The sequence below is a fragment of the Lingula anatina genome, chromosome 9 (genome assembly GCF_051362555.1).
Source record: "Lingula anatina isolate TDL-2025a chromosome 9, LinAna3.0, whole genome shotgun sequence".
Lineage (NCBI taxonomy): Eukaryota > Metazoa > Brachiopoda > Lingulata > Lingulida > Lingulidae > Lingula > Lingula anatina.
This window is the reverse complement of record NC_141775.1, coordinates 1,534,534-1,554,219: the sequence shown is the minus strand read 5'-3', so window position 1 is coordinate 1,554,219 and position 19,686 is coordinate 1,534,534. Positions and strand designations below refer to the sequence as shown.

Below are 19,686 nucleotides of genomic sequence, written 5' to 3'. Positions count from 1 at the left end.
AGTTTTATCTCTTTAATCTCAGTAACGCGAGAGATGAACAATGACAATTTGTTTGTAAAACAGTACATGGTTTCTGAAGAAATACATAAAGAAGTACATCTCGACCTTTCTTCCTTACCTTTGAACAAGTGAACGACTCATCACAGGTAAAACGGTTAACACGCGTAGTCCCTTCAGAATCGATATACTTTTGACCATCTTTACACCGAACACGATGAAAAAAAAACAAGATCCATTATTCTTAAACGACACTGAAATCTTTTCATAGAAAATAGCTTTATTATCATCATTCATTGATTCTCAAGCCGATACATAATGTAACTGGCCTAGCGTATACGTTTTGCCACGGTATCATGCAAATAACTTAATTATATCGAGTGTGCAGTGGGTGACTTTACTATACAAAAGTAATTTACCGTCATTCATTTTTTGCTAACTTCACGAAACTAAGAGATGTGTTTTTATTTTGTATCTGAAAGTTTACAAGTCGTTTTATAAATGACAATCTACTGTTTACAAAACATATCGCCTTGGTGATACATATTTCTACACAAACTTCTTATGCAACAAGTCTATCATTTTTCAGGACATTTCAACATTTTCCACATTAGAATGGTACACCCTATCCTAAACTAAACTTACAAATTTGGAAAATTTACAAATTACGAACCCTTTTTTATTTCATTTTACCCAATTTACATAATTTCACCCATAATTGTAATAACAAATTACAGAAAACAAAAAAGGGGTTGGCATATCGTAATATTCTTAACAGTTTTGTATAGGATATATCTTGGTGGCAAAGAGTAAATTGTTGGCAATGCCATGCTTTGTTTTAGCTGTATAAAGATATAACATGTACTGTATTCCTCTAAGAGATCATTCCTTGACTAGATGGGTTCAGCTTAGACAACAGTAATACACAACCAAAACACCATGGATACCATTACCATAGCAACAGTTGTCAATGGTGATACAATTTAATGACCAAAACAAGGTGCCAGTTATTCATAGACCTATCATGAAAATGAGAGCAGGCAACTGTGTTTGAGGCAGATATTTAAAAGCAGTGAAATCATTATGTGCATAATGTTATAAGTGTCTGGGTGAACCCTGCTAGGAAACTCTGAAATTATTTGTTACAATATCCTCAAAAAACTTAGTTTACATGTTTGTTAACTTCAAACAGCAACTTTTCGAATTCAAATTAACTCTACGATATCCAAGCTGCAAAAGAGATTAGTTGGCTTTAGACAATGTGGATAAAACAAAGGGACTCTTGATTCTTAACAAAAGAACTGCAGTATATCTGTATGCCCTGAAAAGCGGAAGACACCATGATGCAGCACTTTCACTCGAGGATTCTTAGGAATATGTGCTTATGTATACCGGATAATTTCTGTAGGGAAAATCAAAACATTATTATCATGTTGACAAGAGAGAAATAAATACAACCTAATTTGCGACCAGATAAAAAACTGATCCCTCTATATGTTATGCTGCAATTCTCTGACATGCCTGCATGAACTAATATACATAATACAGAATATAGTTTTTGCTCTAACAAGTGACTATATGGGATTCTAAACTGCTATTAAGCTGCAAACACTGCACGTTCAAGTTTAACTTAAATTCATTACATACTGGGACGTTATGACGGATGACATTTGTTCTCATGTGATCTCATAAAAATATAACTAGGTCAAATATGGCTTTAAAATGTTCAGTGCTACTTTTCATCTTCAGTTTAGAGAAAATTAGCTATTTTGACAAGAACAAAAAAGTGTGTAACCAGAAACTTTTAACACTTTTCCCTTATTACCATGGTAGTACACCAAAATACGATCTATTCACTCATCTTTGAAATTTCTAATATCTAAATACTAGTTTCAAATTTTTGAGTCATTCTTGTAACAGAAATGAAATTCACAACAGGAGAATCAGATATCAGGAGTCTGAAATCATCACGATTTTCTAACCAAATTTGAAAAGTATAAATTACTCTCAAATTTGTAATTTTTATTAAAAGGCAAAAAATAAAATTTAAAGGAAAATTCAATTATTTATTTTTGCTTTACAAGTTTTAGTTTAGGTAGGTATTGTAATATTATGTTGTATGCTGTGTGGATATATATATATATATTCTATCAAAAATTCTATCAAAAACTTCTGTACCAAATGTCAAGTGATGGGTATCAGCGACTGGGATGTGGACCACAAAAAGAGTCACTAAAAAGTTTCAAATCGAAATCAATCCTCATATTTAATAAACTTTTTGTTAACCTTGCATTTCTAATTCATAACAAAAAATCAGACCTAGCTGAAAAAACTGCCATTTTGTTTGTCAAGTACAAAATGTCTACCCCATAATCAATCTCAGGAGGACTACAATTAATTTTACTTCCCCATGAACTAAACAATATGACAATGTACATGTTTAAATAACCTACAGTCACTTAAAATAGACAACTTAACTGGCAAGCAAGAAGCCAATTCAGGAAAAAAAAAACTTATAGCTGAGCTTGTACATGAATTGAAGTGAAATCACCATCCTCTTCGGTGTCAGTTTCAAGCCAAATCCATTTGTGATTTGTTGATTGTATGTCATGTCTTACTTTAAAATATCTAACATTACTTTTTAAGTTAATAATCAGACCTCTTCAGAATGTCACAGACACTCACAGAATGTCACAGACATTCCCCAGAATGTCACAGACACTCACAAAATGCTACTTACAGTCACACATTGTCTATTCAATAAATGTCTGCTGTGTGTGCACCAAGGGCCATTAAATCCAGTGCGTGTTCACAACAGGACACATATAGACCGTAAAGAGTCCAACTGACCTCACCTGGCCTCCAGACTGCTTATTACATGGCATTTTATATTAAAAGGTACAATGGAGCCTTCTACATAATCCTTTAATCTGGGTGACGTGAGTTATGACTTCCCTCAGTTCATGTCTTCCTTGCATGAACGCACCTTGTGTGTTACAAATATATTATTTTCTCCAGGACAATTATAAAATCTATTTGCTCCATACCAATCAAGTTGTGTTTTGATAATATATGTCAATGGTGACATGGTATCCACGTCATGTTGATTTCTTCTGTGTTGCCTGTCCCTCGGATTTCATAGAGCCAACGTTTTCATAAATCTGGGGTGGAGCATGTGGAGCATCGTCTGGGGTCCTGAAGCAGCAGATAAAAAACACTTTAATTCTTTCTCAATTGCTATGGTGTTGTTTTAACCCCTCTTTATCCTAATTAATTCATATGCAGTCCATTTACTTTGCTACTAGAATTTTACCCTTTGTAGTTTTTTTACCCCTTTTTCACTTACAATAGATAGAGTTTTACCTCACTTATTTTCATAGTTTGTAGTGTTTTACTCTTCTTTTTCCTCTCTTACTAAGTTAATGTTTTACCCTTTTTAATACTTATTTACTTTGGTGGTGTTTTACCTTTTTTAATCCTCACTTTGAAAGTGTTTTACCCTTCTAAATCCCCACTTACTTTGGTAGTGTTTTATCCTTCTTTCCCCTCACAGGAGCTGTAGGACTGTTAGCTGATGGAGAGGCTCCTTTTGGCAAGGCTGTTTTGGCTGGCTCACTGGCGCTGGTTTCAGCTGTGTACTGAATGTTAAGGTACTCACGGCCCGTGTGCTGGCTTTTCTATAACAGAGACAAACACAGACTGGTTAAAATACTCTTATGATTGAATTGCAAAAGTTCTACAGAAACACCCTATTCTTTTTAATATAATCATATTACTTAATATACATGCAAAGTTGAATAGATCAAAGAAGCATGTAAGGTGTGGCCGGCTGTGACTTGTTGAGTAAGATATGGTAAGTGATTAAAAGAGGTTTGACAACTTATTCACAAGTGATAACAAACTGACTTAAGAGTGACAGCTAATTCTGATAGGCAAGTTAATTAATTGTGTTAGGTGTGATCACTAATCAAGTCCTGAATGTGACACCTCATTGTTTTGAACATGATAAATATTTGTAACATCTGATTATACTACGTGTGACATCAAATTAAGTAAGTATGACTAACTGATTGTACTAAGTGTGACAACTAAACATTTTGATCATGGCACAAAATTGTGTTGGTTGAGACAGCTAATTGTGTTAGGTGTGACAGCTAATTGTGTTAGGTGTGACAGCTGATTGTGACCATGTCTCACCTGCTCAGCTTGCACCCTCTTTGTTGTGGTATCTATATAGTGATGAACTGCCATGTATACAAATTTATACTGAGCCTCTGTCTGCACCATCCCTGACCTCTGGGACCTCACCATCTGGATTGTTTTCTGGATGTCTATTTCACAATCCAAACCTAGGAAATTCAATGGCATTTATTCACTGATAAACTGGAAAAGCACTCCGAGAGCGCAGACCTCCGCCAAGGCAGCAAAGTCTCCGCCCAATGCCGTTTCACCCCTAAATTTTCATTCTATAATGATTTAGTTTTTTTATTTTTGATCCAGATCACCACCAAAAACTAATCATCTGTTCCTTGGCCCACTTCTGACAGTTCCTGAAAATTTCATCAAAATCGGTCCATAACTTTTTGAGTTATGTTGATGACAGACAGACAAACAAACAGACAAACAGGGGTGAAAACATAACCTCCTTGACGGAGGTAATTTTGTCTCAAATTAGTGATAAGTATTAGGGCACATTTAGAATGAGTTATTTCGCAAAAGTTACTGTGCAATTACTCCCCGGAAACTCTCACTGAATGCATTCACATTAACAACCTAACATACTTAATTTCCTACACTCGAATATAATCACTAATATTATTTTATAATCAAAGTCCTCATATTCTTACCTTGTTGTCTTATTTGATTGAGAATCATATCAATAACAATGAACGTCCCAGTCCGTCCAATACCAGCACTACAATGCACCACAATGGGCCCTGCGCCAGGGATACTCTCCTGCTGTGTATTCACGTCTTGTAGGAAGCTGAGAACGCAGCCGGGGTCAGCTGGTACGCCGTGATCTGGCCATACCTTGAAGTGGTAGTGGTACACTTTCCTGTGCTCTTTAGGCTGGTCCTCTCCATCGTGCCACACCTCCAGCTCGCGCCACGTGTAGTCTGTCATGACGTTCTCCTTCACGTGCTGCACGTGGATTTTACCGCCAGGAACCTCCAGGTCCTTAGTCCTCCCCTCCTCAGGCCAGTATCGCACACACTTGTTCTATAATTATGCAATAATACAAATTAACTGTCAGACATAGATTTTACCATTGGGAGCCTCCAGGTCCAATAAATAACAGCCGTGAAATGTCATAAATACTATAAAATCATGTCATGTAAAAAAAAAAACCCCGAGTATCAACCAAAAGGACCCCATGATCAAAAGACATGCCTGCCTCCAGTGAAATTCATTTCAAAACTTAACAATAATTTATGTCACAATTTTACCTTCAGGGATGCTAGTGGGGTCCGGAAAGAAAACCTGAACTTTTTTTTGGCAAAGACGGGGGGGGGGGGGGGGGGGGGGGGGGGGGGGGGGGGGGGGGGGGGGGGGGGTACAAATTGATTATGAAACAATTACTATATTTCAAATTTTATTTAATAAATATATTGCAATATATGTCATCACAACTTCATGGTAATTTTCAACAGTTGTTTCCAAGGATAATCTTGACATTGACAAGATGGAAGTGCCATCAGTACATAAACACCTACCACCCATAGTAGACAGTAATGATCCCTCACGTAAGCTTGATAATCACCAGCATGATAATGATAGTCACTAAATGTTAATCCCTATCATTTATCATTTTCAAAGATTGGTAATGGCTTTCGTGGTAATGCCCAAGCAACAAAAATGTGTAAAGACAACTACGTGCTTTGGCATGCTTAGTTGTTTTAGCATGGTTTTTCAGAGCTTTTTTACCACTGCTTCCGTACCGGATCACGTCGTTGCACCATACACACCAAGCTTCTCCGGGGGACTTTCGCTTCCGAACATAGGTAGAAAAAAAATCGTCATTATTGTTCTTTTCCTCCAGCCAACTCCAACTAAATCTATTTTTGACAGTAATGTCGATGTTTCTAATATCGTCTGTTCCCCTCTCCGCGAAATCCATTTAGTTTGGTTTAGTTCAAAATTCCGCGCACGCGGTGTCAAAACTTTCCACATGGGTGCCGACATTAAAGCCTACATTTCCAACCAATCAAGCGCCATAAATAAATCACGTGCTACGGTTGTGACTAGATATTGTGTTGAAACGCAGCTCTGTCGCAATGGTTGAAATGCGACGTTCCTCTGACGCATCGTTCGTCCAGTCCGCGACCACGTTAAAAACGAGAATTCCGGAACAAAATATAGTACCAGAAAATTTTATAACTGGACGCAAAAAACCGGAATTCCGGTAAAAACCGGAAGACTAGCATCCCTGTTTACCTTTCCTCTCTCGACTTCTTTCGTTGTCATAACAATTATCCTGGAGTTTTCTTGCCAGATCATCCTCCAGAAATCGGCCACTGTGGTGGGCAGACACCCCTGCGTGGCAATGTAGACCTTCTTATTGTTGTTGCCGGGAATAAAATCATCCTCCATCTACAAAAAAAAAAAAAAAAAAAAAAAAACAGAGCACATTAGTCAACAGCGCACATGGATATTTTCTCCTTTCTGTGCTGAGGGAGATTTGAAGGTCAGATAATTAGGTCAACCTCTGACTAAAAATTAAAGAAGTTCAGTTTTTAAGCTCGTTTATATGGATGATTGAGTGATTATTCAGTTTATCCCTTGGCATGTTGACTTTTTTACAAATAGGGTTGAATTGAGTCAAATAAGGAACTACTGGCAGTGGTTTATATGGATTACTTGGGAATCCACGTTGGGTTCAAATGTATCTTATAATGTCCACATATTGTCCTTGTACTTACGGTGATGATGTTGGCATTGATGTAGTCACCACCGACCTGGTTACTGTCATCGTCTCTGAGCAGCACTCTTGTGTGGTCAACTGCAACATGGGTCAACAATGATGGTTATTACTGACATTTTTCAAAGGCTTGCTCAAATATTTTCCTTTTTTTTGCAAAATTTATAAAACATTAGTTACTTGTACAAAATCTGTACTTTAAAGATGAAGCCAACTTACTTTTCAAAACCTTTGAAGCCACATATGATTTAAATTTAAACAAACAAAATATGATTTAAATTTATGGAAACTTCACCATTTTTTAAATTAGAATAGAATAGAATATCACTATAAGGTAGTCTGCTTTTCAGCTTTTCTTGCAACCACTCAATAGAATTGCTTTTATTTTAAGAAATTATGACTTAAAAATTACAGTATCTGTCAAATTCACAATTTTCCCCCAAATGAAAAGATTGAGTCATTACCGCAGTTCTTCCAGTACTTACATGGCAGAATATTCTTGTATCTATTTTTAGCTTTATTCTCAGGTCTCTGTCCTTCCTTTCTGCTGTACAAATGCTTACATTCCTGCTGCTGCAATTGCTGTATTCAAAAATACACGAATAATTATTAAGGCACATAAGGTGTTTTATTTTCAACGTAAAGAAATACTCATTAAAGGCATAAAAAAAAGTGCAATCATTGTATCAAATTTGCAATCAAAGTAAAACATTACTGAACAATGTGTACCTCAAATTCCTCCCAAAATCCTGCTTTGGGCCCGTTCTCCTTCTGAAGTACCTTCACCCTGTTCTCTATGCCTGATGCATTGATTCTTGTTGCATTGAATGGCTGAAATAGAACGGAAAAACCCACAAAATATTAAGTTTTTAAAATCAGGAAAAAAATGGGTGAAACAGCGAACTTTAATCAATTCCCATCATAATGGGTGGAAAAAAAGGAAATTAAAAAAAAAAACAGAATACATAATACTCAATGTTCTTCATATTTTTTCCTCAAATATCAAGTAACTCAAATGACACAAACAGCAACTGATGAACCTGGATGGTGGAAGTAGTGTGTGTGTGTGTGTGTGTGAGCTAAGCACACACACACACACACACACACACACACACACACACACACACACACACAGAGTATGTGTCACTGTGTAAAAAATTGAAACATTGAACTCACATTTTTGAGGTGTACCACAGTCCCTGATGTTTCCACCATGGGGTTCTTCCTATAGTGCTCCACTAGATCTGAGAGGCTTTCAAACTGCTCTCCACCCCCCACGTCATAACGCCCATCCTAAAATAAGAACACACACAGGTTTAGCATAATTTGATTATATTAGTAACAGTTGTTTTTTCCTCAGAGAAGAATTTCATCAGCTGTGCTATGTTATAAGAATGATGTAATTTTTCTACAGTCAACAGCTAATACCGTGATCGTTTTTACCTCCAATGTTGTATTCACCTGGATAGCCTCATTCCCTGATGAAGATGTCCTGCTAGACATCGAAATATTGGAGGTAAAAACTATCTCAATATTAGCTGTTGACTGAAAAAAATTTACATCATTCTTAGCAGTTTTCCTCGTTACTTTGAATTGTTTTATAATTTTCAGATTTTTCATTCCTAACTCAGCCAACCCTGTTATAGGGATAACGTGAACACAGAAGTCTACTGAATCTGGCTTTGATCCAACCAACAACTTGTAACTAAATGTATACCACTGAAAACGAACTTCCCATGACTAGCGATCACAATGGAGATAATTTCCAAAAGTTGCCTATGTATAACTGACTTGACCAGGAAGTTTGGATTTATAACACTTTTTGTAAGAGCATGCATAAATCACATGACAGAAAAGTTGGAATGTTTTCAACACTGTGGCAAAGCTCACATCAGTGTAATTGAATAGCCGAGTCAAAATATCGCACCATCTGCTAATATGGTTAAGGCTAAAACAAAATCAAATTTTGCTACTACCCACATTTAGGTCATAAATTTAGACAACTAAGATCATGTCAGGTATCTGATTGAGCTGTGTTGTACCAGTATTATCATCAAAGAAAGTGAATACTATTCATATTTCTAAATGCCACAGAAACCAGAGAAAGCACAAAAAGTCGTAACAAAATTGATGAGTTGGTGAACAAGCACAAGCAATTAAAATGAGTTCCTAGGAAATCACATTTTTTGCAGAAAAAGTCTCGATCAAATTGATGAGTTGGTTGGCAAGACCTTACTTTTAGAAAATTAGATTTTGTGTACATATTTTTGGTAACAAATGAATTGTGCACGAATTTGGTAAGTGGAAAAAAATTACATTTCCTGGAAAAACCACAATACAGTCCGTTTCTTTTTTTATATCAGAAACCACCCACACAGTGAACTTAAAAGGTCTCTTCCTCTAAATAAAAACACCAACCCTAAAATGTGACTGCTAAGCTCTTAACACTTCAGGTGTTTAAAAATATTAACAAATATTGCTTATCAACCATGTTTTCAAAGCGCCACCACTTCATAAACAACCTATCAATGTTGTCCATCCTAACCACCAGTCTTGTGTCTCTTCATGACGGGTTACCTTACAATATCATCAACACGCTAACCCAGATGCTGACAGTAAAGCCACAACCAGGAAAAGTTGACGGTGATTTATGTGGAAAAGTGGATTTGATAAATGTCACGAAATGCCACGATTGCTAAAAATACAGACTGAACAGATTTTGAAATGTACACCTCCAAAGTATCATGTAGTATATACTTTCTGAGGCACTTATTATTTTTTTTCTAATAAAAGACATATTGTCCCTGTTGCTTTATATTAGATTGATGCCCGCATTTCACTGATTGAAAGAAAAACGAGCAGAAATTTTATCTTGTTTGGAACACTTCTCATGATTAGATCCCATCTGGTCTCTGGACTAACCAATTCCCATGATGTGAGCTATGACAAATTTTCTAAATATTTCACAGCTTCATGTTTCCAGTATTTCAGTCAGTCATCCTTCATAAACTGTTTTTACGACTTATATTTTTTCATTTCTTGAAAATACCAAAACGAAAAATTTTCATCATATCAGTAACAAATCAGCATTACTAAAAAAATATTTTCCTTTCCTTTACTATCAGAAAGCACCTCAGAATTAAACAATTATTTGCTTGAGAGTTGAAAAAAAATGAAGACAAAAAATAATTACCTGGGTGCGTATCATTATATGTGTCACCTTATCTTCGCAACGTACAGACAGGACAAAGTCACCAGGCTTACTCTGACTCTCGCGTACTAAAAAGCTCCCATTACGCCCCTTCTCCACCAGCACACGCTCGGCCTCCTTGCCCGAGATGTGACCATGGAACCACCTGAAACAGATCATGAGATTCATAAACTGAAACAAGGCAAATCTCAGTCTGTTGCAGCAAAAACACCTGGCAAAGGTAGTTGAGTTTGTTGGTTGTACTTAGAAATCAGAACGACAAATTGATGTTCTTCTGACATAATAAATGAATAAATACATGAATTCCTTAGCTAACTTGTCTAGAATTCAAAAAGTTTTAAAAAGACAGGTGATATTTTGTCAGAATTTATCTGAACATTATAATTCTTGAAAAAAAAGTCCATTTTCAGTTAAAGTAAAATCATTTGAAACTATGAATTTTATGCCAAAAAAAAAAAAAAAAAATTACAAATTCAACTCAATACTGACTAATTATCATGGGTTAACAATGCCACACAACACTTCTCCAGTCTCACCTCTCAGTGGTAGGGTCTGCAGAGTTGAGCGGATACTTGAGGTTAATGATCTCTCCGTTCTTCTCTTTCAATGTCCCCTGGTTTTCCATGTGATACTGGACCAGCTCGGCCAGGGTCGCAAATTTCTCACCTCCGTAGAGATCGTAGAAGTCGCCAGTGTTCTGAATCTTGATGTGGGTGACCTCCCCATTTCTCCTGAATAACAAAATGAGATTAATAAGCAAATTCATTAATTAACATGATGGGAAATTAAGAGAAGATTTCAGGAAAATATTTTCCTGATTGAAATAGCAGAAATAGCAGTTGATTAGGATTGGGCCAAAAATAAGAATAGTAAAATATAGAAAAGCTAGTGATTATACAAGTAACTTGGAAACAAGAGAAGGTGTTTTAGGCTGTTAATCTGATTGCAATCCACAAGAGTGCTTTATCAGTTAGTGTGCATTATCTAGGTCAACAAAACTCATTGTGAAGGGTGGCTAAAAGTGTGAAATCCCTGTGGTTATTTTTGCCCAGATATTTGACTCACCTGACTGACAGAGTAAAATCCCCAGGATTACTTTTACTTGGTCTACAGAGAAAACTGCCATCAAAGCCTCTCTCCGATAGCAGCGTGCCTGCCTCCAGGCCAGAGATATTGGGGTGAAACCATCTGGAAAACATGACAAAATACAGGCATATATTATATAATATATTTCTTCATTTTCTTCAAGAGATACCATGTGTTTCTGGCTCAATGCATGCCAGCATCATTTTCAAACTTCTATGGAATACATGTTAATTACTTGATCTTTTCATGGGGGGAAATTTTGTGAATTTTATAGATACGGCATTTATGAGTCACGAGTTTCTATAAATTGGAACATAACTATTAAATGGTAGCAACAAAATTAAAAAGCAGGCTACTCTATAAGTCAGAGAAGAATTTCATCAGCTGTGTTAAGTTATAAGAATGATGTGAATTTTTCTTCAGTTAACAGCTAATATTGAGATAGGTTTTCGAAATATTGGAGGTAAAACCTATCTCAATATTAGCTGTTGACTGAAGAAAAATTCACATCATTCTTAGGCTACTCTATAGTTCTGTTCTATGCTGTAAAAGTACAACAAATGTTTGTAAAATATTATTTTTGTGATTATAAAATAATGCATCTGAAATTTTGATGATTTCTGTAAAACGCACATAACAGGGTCATGACTCACTCTGTTCAATGGGCAAAAATTATCAAAAGAACCATGGTTAATGTAGTAAAAAAAAGTTTAGATTAAAACTTGTTGAAGTTCAGAATTTTGAAATATGGAAATATTAAAACGAAGAAGATAACCTGGCCTAAAAATTTAAAAAATTGTTTGTTTTATAAAACATATACAGTGCTGTGCACTAGGGCAACATGTATGCTATGCACTGGTTTTATTGTTATCCAACTTCAGATAGTTAAAACTGTTGTAAAGATAATACCACACTGTGTCTCTACTCATATCTTTACATAGCTCATTGATAAACTTCCTCTCAACTAGAGAGAACTCCAAAAATGCTGACCTCACATGTAGAAAAGGGCAACGAAAATCTTCATGGGTCTGTCTCTAGTCAGATTGAGTTTGACACCCAAACTAGTGTTTACTTAGCACAGCTGATAAGAACACTTGAACAGTCAACATCCTGATTACAAAAAAAGCAATTTATTACCAGCCTTAAGTCTTGGTTACATGAATATTCTGACTAACCATCTCACTGATATCACCTGATAAATCATTTTTACAAGGTCTACAGGGTATTTACCTACTGATCCAGGATTTTTACACAATGGGGGAGGGGCAAAAAGATTTTTTTAAATTGATTTGGTTCACTAAGAACTGATAAAAATATTTTACAATGACATGTGGGAAATAGAAAATTGCTTGGATTGCTCTTATCTATTGTGTTGTAGTGGCTTGATCTATCTAACTATATCTATCTATCTATCTATCTATCTTTATGTATTCTATTCATAAACTTTGTTTCTTGAGAAGAGAGTGGAGGGGGTAGAGGGGGGGGGGGAGTTACCTCAACAGTTCGAGGACTCTTGGCACACTGTGCCCCCCCCCTCCCCCCACTCCCCAAGTTCCCAACCCTGTTTAACAGCTTTCTTTACTTGTATTACTTGAGAGTTTGCTCATGTGTAATATAAAGGGTAATTTATTACAAGCGATGATGCATGGATTTTCATGCTATATGCTAAAGCATGGATTTTAGAGGTAATCAACAGACAGCAAATTGGTGTTTTCTAGATGGTCCCAGTTCCTTGGGATAAATGGATTCCTGAATATCTCCCCATGTCACCATGAAACAGTGATCATCGTTCTGTGCACCTTTTTAGCATGACAGTCCATTTTGCGATCCGGAAATATAGTTTGTGTGTTTGTCATGACTTTGCGTTTGCCTTTTCTGGTGAATTCTAAAATCTCACCTAATGCGATCACGAATCTTTCGAAATTGTCTAATTAACACATCTACCTTAAATCACCCAAATCCCAATAATATCAATCTGATTTTTTTAAAAATAATAATTCCATGTCGGATATCTAGCATAATATCAAACCGCAACTTGGACTTGACGTAAGAAAAGTCGGTGATCCTGATAACAAACATTCAACAGGTCCGTCACATATCAAAACAACACCAGAAACATGTTACAAATGTTGCATGGAAACACTGATACATTCAATGATATGTTGTTACCAACATTAGCCGGACTTACCGTCTTGAACTCATAATTTGCTGTTTTTTCCTCTCCAGGAAACGTTCTAGACCTCAGAAGAAGCCCGATGGCGAAACCGGAAATGCCTCTATTTCGATCTTACTTCCGCATTGATTAGGCTATTTGTCAGTAAGAGGCCGCAGATTCGCTTTTTGGTGTGACATGCACCCACCTTTTAAAATTATGTGTTACGTCATTAAAGTTAGTCCAATTTATTATTACACATTAAATTCCCAACCAATATCACTGGGGTGATTTGCCAACTTTTTGAGAAAAGGGCAGGACATTTTACAAAATGGTGGAAAAGGCATCTCAGGCCACGAGAAATATGGCATCACAGGCCAGTGAGATCACCACCAGAAATAACCCTTTCTATGCAATCTCACCTCGAACAGCTAAAACAATATGTTTCATTTGGTTTTATTACGGATGTTTTATATAGTAATTTTTTTTGTTTGAATACAATTGTTTCATAGGATTATAGGGGAAATATCACTAGTTTACACAATTACTAATAGATGGTGCAGAGTAGTAGGTTCCACGAAAATATTATTTAACAAACACTTGCAAGCAGTCACAGTTGTTTGATAATAATAATAATAATAATAATAATAATAATAATAATAATAATAATAATAATAATAATAATTTTATTTGTAAACAGCACTAAGATATAGAAGTGGAATGCGGTTTTTACAAAATAAATATTATTATTGTAAATATTCTTTTAATAATCATTAAAATAATAATTAATTCCTGCACCATTTATTTATTTGTTTATTTATTTATTTTTACGAGTTAAACTCACTGTCCTGTGATACCTTTTTGCTAATTTTTTTCTCTTGGCCGAGATACCGTTTCCGCCATTTTTTGACCTGTCATGCCGTTTCTGCAAAAGCAAGGCAGTATCATATGTTCTTTCCTGCCTCCATATCTTAAAGACCTACATGCCCCTTATAGCATGAGATAATTAATTATAAGTTTTAATACTATGCCATTACCACGCTTTAAAACCAAAAATTATATTTATTGTCATTCATTTCAAGTTTTTAAAATTATATGTTTATATTCCGTACATCATTCTTATGGAATATTAGTTTCAATAATCTATAAATCCACATGGACCTAAGCGACTCGGAAAAGTGAAAAATCGAAACTCTTGTCCAGACGTCTCCTTGTTAAACCAGTCCGTGTCCACCAGGTGAGTGTTTGACGATATTATTTATTGTGTATTGAATTGGATTGAAAGTACACCGCTACAGTGGACCATTTGCTTGCTTGATGACTGACTGTCATAGATTTAATTTCGCCAGGTTATGAGGAAAAAAAATCAATAACAAATCACGAGTTCTGTGGTTAAATTCGTGTCACTGTCACAATGTCAATGTCATTGTCACAGGCAGTGTGTCACTGTCACTCGATAGATGTCAGCTCGAAAGATTTTACACAACCTTCTAAAGCTTTCAGTGTGTTATACGTTATGCTAAATGTCTTCTCTTGTTTTGTTTTCTTGTACATGAAACTTAATTTTTCTATTTATACATGTACCAGGGTACATGCATGTGCCATTACTAACTGGTAGTACACACCTGTGGCTGGGGTGGCGCTAACACTCGCCAATTTAGCCAAATGCTAAAACTGACTTAAATTGGCTCAAGAAAAAGGGCTAGATTTGACTTGTTTTAGCCAAATTATAACCATTTTGATAAGAAATTGACAAAAATGTGGTGATTTGGCTAAGTGAAAAAAAATTGCTAGCGCTACCCCAATGTGGTATTGTATATATTTATCATTTGTGTAGAATGTTAGAATATTAATCACTTTCAGTGCTTTCATGCCACTTTTGCAATAGTTTTTATGCCTTATGTATTCCAGGTTTACACTGAAAAGTCGGCTTAACAACCCGGGCCTTTTAGGACAAGATACTGTGAATAGTAAGTGAATACTTTATGTGTACGAATCATGTTTTATACTAGGTATAATGAGGGGGGAATGGTTAGAGCCTGCCAACAGGAGAACTTAATGCAAATCTTCTAGTTTTGATATAATATCTACTGCTATGAATCACATCTGCCTTGCATTATTTGTATTTTTTTTTATTCATACCACCAAAGAAGCAAACATTTTAAGAATTAAAAGCTTGTAATGTACACAATTGGAGTTATTGGTGATTAGTACATGTACATTACATTACATCATATTAATTTTTGTTTGTTTAGTGGCAGAAGGAAATCCAAAGGAGCCTGGAAATGTTGCCAATGGAGAAGATTCTGCAGAGGGTGCCAGTGAGAATGGTGCTGCTTCAGGTGACCAGCAACAATTCCGTGCTCAGAGCTTAGGTCTCCGCATCCAAAAGAAATGGGCGGGAAAACTTGCCAAGAAAGATGTGGCTAAGATCTTCATTGATGACCAGACGGGCCATCTTTTAGATGTGCTCTTCTCTATTGCCAAGGATTACAGTGGAAGCAAGGGACAGGCCGAAAAACTAGTGAAACACATGATCAAAATGCCTATTAAAATAGGAATTCTTTATCGCCACAATCAGTTCAATTCTGATGAGATATCCCAGGCAGAGAATTTCCGAGAGAAATTCCATGTGGCCGCTCGGACTTTTGTGAAAATGTATGAAGGGAAGATGACCTTTGATGCACAAGTGTTGGCAAACAACCTACGTGAATGTCGGGATATTCTCAAGCTTGTTATCAACAACCACCTTACTCCCAAATCCCACGACAGACTTGACCATGTTGTCGCTTTCTTCGGGGATCCAGAATTCCTAACAGCTGTTTTCCAGAAAGATGGGCCGTATCGCCAGCGTTTAGGGGAGATTGTCACAGAATGCCACCAGTTGATGGATCAAGGGATTTTGTAGGCTGAGAGTTTAACAGAAAATATGCCATAAATGACTGTTAACTTTCAAATTACCTTGACTGCTTATGTGATTCCTACTGTAAGTCCACTTAGAGACTCTCAATTCCGTGTTTTCCATTGGAACCATGCCATAGTATGGTAATCAATGACTTGATCTTTTCAATGTAGAAAATTACCAGTCTTTCATAGACATAATTTTGTAACCATTAAAAATTGTATTTCTATATAGCATATGTGGTGCGCATACTGTATACCATAGAAATATAGGGTAGCCTTTTTTTTTTTTTTTTTTTTGTTTTTTTGTTTTTTTGTTTTTTTTGTTTTCCAACCACACACTGGCAAAGGCATGTTCTAATTTTAAGAATTTATTACTCAAAAATAGAGTGTCTGTAAAATTAATTTTCCCCATTGAAAAGATTGAGCCATTGGCATCATGTATATTCCCCCTTAGTAACATGGTTCTTCTCCAGCAATTTTTGGAAGTTTTCAGAGTGTATATTTTGATTCATGTAGTTGTTCTTTTAATTAGGTAAAGAATGAAAATTAATTCTTACGGATGGTACATTGTATGATTTCCAAGGTTGATGAAGACTGGGATAAAGATGAAGCAGTGGAGCTAACAACATCTGCTGATACAAGGTGTATGTACTAGGGTCTCAGCAAGTGTCCAGTAGTAGAATTCATTTTCATTCTTTTTGAGATTATTTAAGGTATACTATTTACGTGTGATAATGTCCCAAAGTAATAATCTCTATGTCTACATATCCTGCAGTGCTACTGATCTTTCTCAATTAAGACTTAAAAAAGGACAAAATCTTTCCAATAAAGATTCCTGATGTTGATATTTTCTGAAAAGTAAAGGAAAACGTGGTTAAAGTGCCAGTCAAAAAAAATTGCAATATTTATTAAATAGTAGTAAACATTTAATCCAGGTGCAGGGAGGGGTCAAGCAATGACTCTTGTGTATGAGGAAATAACCTTTTTATTTCAAGGGAAAAATATCATTTGATAGAAAAATCTGGAATAGGATTCCTTTAACCCACAAAGCTTTTCATGAGAGTAAGTCTGAAATCTTTATTTTCTCACTTGAGATATGAAAAGATAAAATTTAACAGAGGGGGGAAACATGTCAGGGAGATTAAAAAATTATGATGGGCCAACATGAATGAATTTAGACAATGACTATCAGTACATGTATACGATACCCACCAATTTTCTATGTATTTGCTGTTACTAAGCAACAAAATGTGGTTGTTTACCACAGATCTGACCATGATCTCTTGTTTTTCCTTTGGTAGAGATGCTTTTTGCTTTTAATATTGATTTTTTTGTTTTATATATCTATTCATTTTTTTCTAATGCAGTTAGACCTGTATATGAAGTCACTTGGCTCTCTGATATTCCAGCAAATATCGCTAGAACATATACCACCCCACAATTTCCATTTGATCACTGAACTTGGGATAGAAATCTCTCAACCGTTTCACAATAGTCACCATTAATATTTTAGTATTTAGACCAAAGCACTGTACACATGTAAAAAAAAAAGTGAATATGCAAAAAAAAAAAAAAGAAAAAGAAAAGAAAAAAATGTATTTGTTGAATGAAGGCAGGGGAGACATAGCTATTAACTAGATCCTACTGCATAGAAGTTATCTTCACCCAAAGCTCTGAGCAGCATCTGGTCTTGTTTTTCAACAGGCATTTGAAGTTGCTGTTGTTCATGCTTTAAAAATATTGAATTGAAGTGTCTTACTGACAGTACTCTAACATAGAAGGTGAAATATTAAAATTATTGCTGTGCTGACAAATTATCAAGACAATCAAGATGAAATAATAAAATGATTGAGTTGTACATTCCCTGTAAATGAGTATATATGTATCCTACTGCATATGTATACGTAACATTATAAGATTGTCGCAAGTATCATTTGAACATAAACAGAAAGTGTGTGGAACTTAAGTGCAATACATAAAAATTTAGATAGAAACTGACAAGAATAAAGTGAATTATGAGATATGCATGTAATTATTATTATTATTATTATTATTATATAACCACCCGTTTAACTAATATTCATGGCTTGCTGTACCTGAAAATTTCTGTACACCTTATCTTGTGCATTGCAGTGTTTTAAAACATAGGACCAAATCAAGTTGAACATTAAGAAAAGGACAGGAGCATTGTAATGTTATTGCTCGCTGATGTAAATAATTTTTTGTTGTTTGAAATCCGTATGCAGTGCATTATATGCTCAAACTGCTATTTTGTCATTTACGTTGTATACGAGTGTCTGATTTGTGTGAAACCATTCCATTTGAGGTACACTGATACAGTAGTTCGAGAAAATTAGGTTGAGACTTCTTTAATTAAACTGCCATGTTGTAGAATGGGCTTAAATCAAGCCTCTGTGTTAATTAGATCTGTATTGGAATTGATGGAGAGATTGAAGGAGGTGGAGTATAGAGAAGATAGAGAAGGAAGTCAATGCAGTGATGAAGAGATGGTCATTGAAGGATTTTGTAAAACTGCTATTATGAGATGTCTAAGACTGGGTTCCCATACTTAGATCGATCCATCTGGATCGACCTAACTCCCTGGGGGGTTCACGCTAAAGTGCTATCAGCTCAAGAGGCTTAAATGTCTGTCACGCCTACCGAATCAGCTAGGGGTAAAATTAATTACCCCCTAACAGTTTTACTAGGCATGACAGATGTTAAAGCCGGTTAGTTTGATAGCAATTTTATATTTAGTGAGACTACAGGGAGATAGATCGATCCAAATATCTGTGGGAATGGTCCCTAATTTTTTCCATTATAAAATGGTGAAAGTAAATAGTGAGCATCTAAGGACAGCTTTGTTATTTTTGTGTTGTAAATCTGAGAAGCAAGCCACAGCATTTTGATCAGAATATGATTAAATATAATTTATCATTTTGTTTTGTCACTTTATTAATATTTGAATTAAAAAAAAGAATCATTGGTGTTGCTCTCTTGTATTTGTATTATAACCAAAATAATGTAGTAGTAATGGGAATGTTATGCAATTTAAATATAAATATATATTTATTCATTTAGATATTGCCACATTTTTATTTAACATCTATTCTTACAAGTATACTAGTAAACCTTGAGCGCTTAGGTTTGTCTACGTTCTTCATCTCATTGTAGGTGACAATGGCTGATGGAAAAAGAGGTTGGCTAAGATGAATAGACAAGTATACGCGAGTTCCATTTTCCTCACGCGAGTTCCGTTTTCATCATTCTAACCAGCTGCGTGTATAAGCGAGATGATAGGTGTAGAATATTGCTTCCATAATAACCCACAGTAGTGTTAATCAGTAATATTGAAAATTGCCACTTCATAAACATACGTGTACAGTGTAACCTTGTTATTGAATTCTTAGATTTATT

General features: G+C 35.5%; 2 protein-coding genes across 2 annotated transcripts; one reads left to right on the top strand and one right to left on the bottom strand.

Annotated features, from left to right (window-relative positions):
• Nucleotides 1–259: 259 nt before the first annotated feature.
• On the bottom strand, nt 260–13,561 carry LOC106154086 (tyrosine-protein phosphatase non-receptor type 11). Its single transcript, XM_086995518.1, has 13 exons — nt 13,402–13,561; nt 11,193–11,315; nt 10,664–10,858; nt 10,110–10,272; nt 8,093–8,209; nt 7,646–7,747; nt 7,402–7,498; nt 6,918–6,997; nt 6,433–6,588; nt 4,845–5,217; nt 4,195–4,346; nt 3,517–3,674; nt 260–3,192 (listed from the first exon to the last, which is right to left on the bottom strand). Exons 1-13 carry the CDS (start codon nt 13,413–13,415, stop codon nt 3,096–3,098), a joined length of 1,827 nt encoding a protein of 608 aa, XP_086851644.1. The 5' UTR covers nt 13,416–13,561; the 3' UTR covers nt 260–3,095.
• A 912-nt stretch (nt 13,562–14,473) lies between these two features.
• LOC106154032 (tumor necrosis factor alpha-induced protein 8-like protein) lies at nt 14,474–19,254 on the top strand. The gene is made up of 3 exons (XM_013528258.2): nt 14,474–14,602; nt 15,277–15,335; nt 15,621–19,254. Coding segments are annotated over exons 2-3 (654 nt in total). The 5' UTR covers nt 14,474–14,602; nt 15,277–15,334; the 3' UTR covers nt 16,274–19,254.
• Nucleotides 19,255–19,686: the final 432 nt, after the last annotated feature.